The sequence below is a fragment of the Herpailurus yagouaroundi genome, unplaced genomic scaffold (genome assembly GCF_014898765.1).
Source record: "Herpailurus yagouaroundi ecotype Mexico unplaced genomic scaffold, PumYag 164, whole genome shotgun sequence".
Lineage (NCBI taxonomy): Eukaryota > Metazoa > Chordata > Mammalia > Carnivora > Felidae > Herpailurus > Herpailurus yagouaroundi.
Genome location: NW_024412405.1, coordinates 36,697,703 through 36,702,633, shown reverse-complemented (window position 1 = coordinate 36,702,633; position 4,931 = coordinate 36,697,703). Strand labels below are relative to the sequence as shown.

General features: G+C 42.9%; 1 protein-coding gene across 1 annotated transcript in view; it reads right to left on the bottom strand.

The window, feature by feature from the left end:
* Positions 1–981, bottom strand: part of DACH1 (dachshund family transcription factor 1) — a 443,609-nt gene extending 442,628 nt beyond the window's left edge. The window contains exon 1 of the mRNA XM_040487387.1: positions 34–981. Within this exon, the coding sequence (XP_040343321.1) occupies positions 34–329 (296 nt within the window). The 5' untranslated portion in view covers positions 330–981. The remainder of the gene's footprint in view (positions 1–33) is intronic.
* Positions 982–4,931: the final 3,950 nt, after the last annotated feature.

Here is a 4,931-nt window from a genome sequence, read left to right as displayed (position 1 = left end):
CTCGGCGACCTCGTCTCCGGCTCCGTCCATCGGGCCCCCGGCGTGCTGGGGTTGCAGTTGCTGCCGCCGCCGCCTCCGTTGCCCGCGCCGCCGCCGCCGCCGGTGGAGGTGACTGTGGCTGCCGCCGCCGCCGCCGCCGCCGCCGAAGCGATGGGCTCCGGCCGGAACAGAGTTGGCCCTGAGGACGCCGGGGGCCCGATGGACGGAGCCGGAGACGAGGTCGCCGAGGAGGTGGAGGTGGTGGTGCCGGAGGAGGAAGCAGACGTGGAGATCGGGGGTTGAGGGGGGACCAGCTGGGTCGGAGGGATCAAAGCCGCCGGCACTGCCATGGTCACATATAAGGGGAGAGCGAAGAAGGAGAAGCGAGGGGAAAAGTTGCCACACACCCCGGGGAGGGGAAGGGGGAAAAGAGAGGGGGGAGAAGGAGCGAGGGGGTATAACAACAGCAACAACTCCAGGGGAGAACGAGAAGGAGAAAGGGGGGGAAACAAGGAGGTGAGGGCAAGAAAGCGAGCGCAGGAGGGGCGAGCGCGAGAGGCGCTCTGGAGAGAAACGCACAAAAGTGTCCCGCAAGTCGAAATGCGAGTCCTCTCCGGGGGCTGGGATCGGGGGCTGGTTTGGGGGGGGGGGGGGGGGGGGGGGGGGGGTCGGCTGTTGTTGTGTGGGTCCCGCTCTAGCACAAAGTTAAGGATGAAGGTGAAAAGGAGGAGGTTTGAAGGACTTGGGTTCTCCCTGGCAAGTACATTGATCAAAGATTGAGAGGGGAATGACAGAGAGAAAATGAGCTGAAAAGTGCAGGCTGCCGGCTGGACGAGTTGTTGTTGTCACACGGTGCAGAGGGGAGGAGCTCCGGAAACTTGAAATACCCTTTGAAGCCGCAAAAACCTCACTCACTAGTATTAACCCAAATTATCCAACCAGGAACTCGGAGCAGAGACTCCGAGAGCGCGAGACGCGGAGGGAAAGCGAGTGAGCGAGAAAAGGAGGGGAGGGGGGGGGGAGGATAAGGAAGAAACTACGCGAGGGACGGAGAGGAAGAGCCGGGGACACAGAAGTGGCGGTCGGGAAAGGAGAGGGAGACGATCTACTTCTCTTCTGCTACTACCGTTAGGTTGCATGTCTAATATTCCATTTCGTCCGCGACGACTCGTAATTTTTTTTTCCCCCAAAACCTTCTGAGCAATCGCCTGCCAACTTAAAAGAGGAGCCAGAGCGCTCCGAGCTCTCCTTCAAGGATTGAGGATTTATCTGCGCTCGTGTTGGCAATAAGATATAAATGAAAACACATCCCCTTACTTCGTGATTATTAAGAAATTATTTTCAGGGAGCTTCACATGTGAGCAAAGCCTATGTTTGATGCAGCCGATTGTGTTACTCTCTCTGTTAAATTATTTATTAGTGTAGAGAGAGTGAAAATTCCAGGACAGTTGTGGGGGGAAAGGCAGTCTGAAGTCACTTCAGGATAATGGAATCCTCTGTATTTAGTTTCTTATTTCCTGATAGATTATGGAAAGAAAGAAATGCTTGCCATGATGTGGACCTTTCAGAATAACTTCACTCTCACCCCAAAGGAAGGTCAGAAATGCTGCTTTTACCTAGAGACTTTGAAGAAATCAGGCACCCTTGAAGATTGAGAAAGGGGAAAACGAGAAAACACTTTTTTCTTACCTAAAACTCTGTAATTAATTCACCTGTCTTGCATAGAAAACAACTATCCCCACGTCCTTTAAGACCCCAGGCTAATTGCCAGTGTTTTATAGGAATCACACATTATTTTCTTTCATATTTGAGAAGTTTCAGTGTATTTGGGGAAAGTCCTTTTCTCAGTTTGTCAGTGCAAATGTGTTTTGTAAATAATGAGAAGAACAAAACAAGCTCACTAGTTGACTTGTAAAGACAGAAAGGGTAGCTATGCTTAAAAACATGAGGCTGAGTTTAGACTGACTCTCTTCCTCTTTGCCTTCCTCTCTCCTCTTCTCTTTCTAACTTGTTGCATGGAGGGTTTTTTCTTTTTCAAGGATTTTTGACCAGCCTATGATCTGAACATAGGTCAAGTTTGTTCTCTGTTTATATCTCTAGGAATCTCAAGTAATTAGGCTTTAAACCTGTCTGTACAGGTTTATTAACTTCACAAGACAGAAACAATGCTGAAGCATTGGGTAGAGTTAAAAAATAAACTATTAGCATCAGGTTCCCAGGGTTGGGAAATTTCATAATGAAATTCTGCCATTTTGGTGCTGAAATGATGATCACATTTCTCTTTGTCATTTTAATTTTTTAAACTTTTTGAAATTTAGTGTCAAAAGGCACAGGAAATATCTACAGAGAAATATGGCACCATTGACTAAGTTTATGCTAAACTTTTTGGGGCACAGCAGTTATATCAGGAGGCTTTCCTGGGTCATAAGAATTCAGAAAATTGATTGTTGCTAAAAAGTAGATAGACTTCTGCAAAGATAGCTGGAGTTTACACAGTTGTTTGGCCTAATTAGCCAATGCATTTTAATATATTCAGAAATAATTTATATTACTTTTTCACTCCTCCCATCAATCCTCAAAAATAGAGATTCGATAATATGTCACATACATCAAAACACCACGTTAAGTGTTGACACATGTTTTGGAAAATAGTACCTTTTTTAAAAATGCCAAATTACTATGTTAATGAGTGGGGGAAAAGAAGACGATATTGAGCCCTGAAAAACTAATTTTATTTTGGAATTGCATGCACAACTTTAATAAAGTCCGATATAGCTAAAAACGCTAAACTACAGTTTCCTCATTTTAACTTCTAGATCCAGAAATGGGAAAAAAATCAGAATTAAGTGCTGAGAATCTGCCCTTATCATTCTCATTTCTCACATTTCCTTAAACTGCCACTCACCCAGTACCTGCCATGTTCGGAAGCCACAGGCAGGAAGTAATAATAGCTGACCAAGCCATAATCCCACCCAGCTTTGAAGCAAACTCCAAATTTTCTGCAGGGAATCCTGCGCCTCCCAGCACGTGCTCCGTTCAGAGGTAGGGCTTGGGGCCTTTACCCCCACCTGAATGGGAGCTCCCCCCCACCCCCCAACCTCAGGTCTCTAAACCGTTTCTGAGAACTACCACATGCCCCTTTGATCAAACAATAGGATTAGAAGAAGCATCTAATGCAAATTAAATATGTAGGGGAAAAAAGCCTCAAATATTTTAGATTTAAGATTCTTTCCTTGTTTCTTTTTCTCTTTTTCTTTCCCTTTCTTTCTTTCTTTTAGAAATGTTACCAATGATTAAGGCAAATAGTATTTAACATCAGCAGATAAATCAACTCCACAGAGATTTCAAATTCTCACTCTTTCTCCTGCATCTTTAGCTTTCAAAGCTTTTGTCTTGTTTGTTTATTGTTTTACATCCTTGGCTGTTTCAGGTCCTCTCCCTCCATCTCATCTTTTCCAACCTGCACCAAATTTGCATAAGCAAAACTCAAAGTACTGTAACTGATATTAGAAAATTCTCCCTGTGTTTTGTGAAGACGTATTGTGCTGAAATCAATAAGACTGTTTAAAATTCAAAGACCTGCAAATCGTTCTGTTTGTCCTTTGATAGGGCCTGTGCTGATTAAAATGCTACCAAGAAAGCTTAATTGCTGCACTAATTAAGAAGTCTTTAATTTCTTTCCTAGGATGTCGTTTGAAGCTGAGCTTGTACCAGTTCAGGGAAGGTATTTTCTTCCCTCCCTCTGCCCCCTCCTGGCCCCTCCCCTCTCCTCCCCGCTCCTCTCGTGCCCCGCGACGACATCCCAATGAATGGGAACTAATAGAGAGAGTGGTCTCAGGTCTCACCATCTATTACTTAACAGAAATCGACACAGGACACAGAGTTCAGTGCAGTATGAAATGCAGTTTTTCAGAAGAGCTGTAAGGTTGCAGGAGACAGTGAGGAAACACAGAGTAGCTGTTGCAGCTAAAGTCCCGGGGAATACCTGGATGACAACAGGCACTTTAGCTCGATGATGAGGGCATCCTATTTGGTTAAAAGGGGGCAGTGACAAGGGAATGCTTCTACTGAAACAGGGCAACATAAAAAATATATTTTCCAAACCTGTGGTTTTTAAAAAAAAGAAGAATAAATCTGTAGAAAGGAGGATTTATAGTTGGGATTTGGTAAGTATCATTTTATTTTACGAGTATAAAATCATGAATTCTATGGGGATTTATTTTTGACCCGTTTTATAACCCAGGGTGGCATAGCACTGTATTACATCCTTTGCATCATTTTCTATTGACCTATTTTATTCACTGATTTCTCAAGTGGGGAAACTGACTAAATGATTTCACAAAGCTTTCTCTGTAATCAATAGTCATTTTTTAGGTTTATTCATGCTGCATTATAATTCTGGTAAATGACTGCAAAGCAGAAGATTGTAAGAAAGATACAAATATTGACAAAGCCAGGATAAGTCATGTCTTTAAATCTTAAGAGTTTCAATATAGCAATTGATATAGTTATTTGAAAGAAAAAGATTGAAAATGCATATTTCATGCACTATAAAAAAACAAATGACTGGGTAACTTAAAGATAACACATATCTGCATATGTTTCTGTTATATCTCAAAATTTCCTGAAACCTTTGAGGATCCTCCTTTTCTAGTATCACTAAGTGAAACAGAAACAATTTGGCCATTTGCACAAAGGAAACATTACAATTTTATTCTTTCAAGTTTTCCCCAAGTTCTATTAGAAGCATGCACAGAAAAATACAGATATATACTTCAGATATATACTGAATTCCTTTCAGTGACAGGACAAGGAGATAACACGCTTAATAGATTCAAAGGGAGATTTACCATTCCGAGCACGACGTCACTCTAATTATGTTTACTCTAATTGAAAGCAAGGTTTTTTGGAATCTGAAATTACTTTCAGAATTTTTTTTTTAAATAATGCAA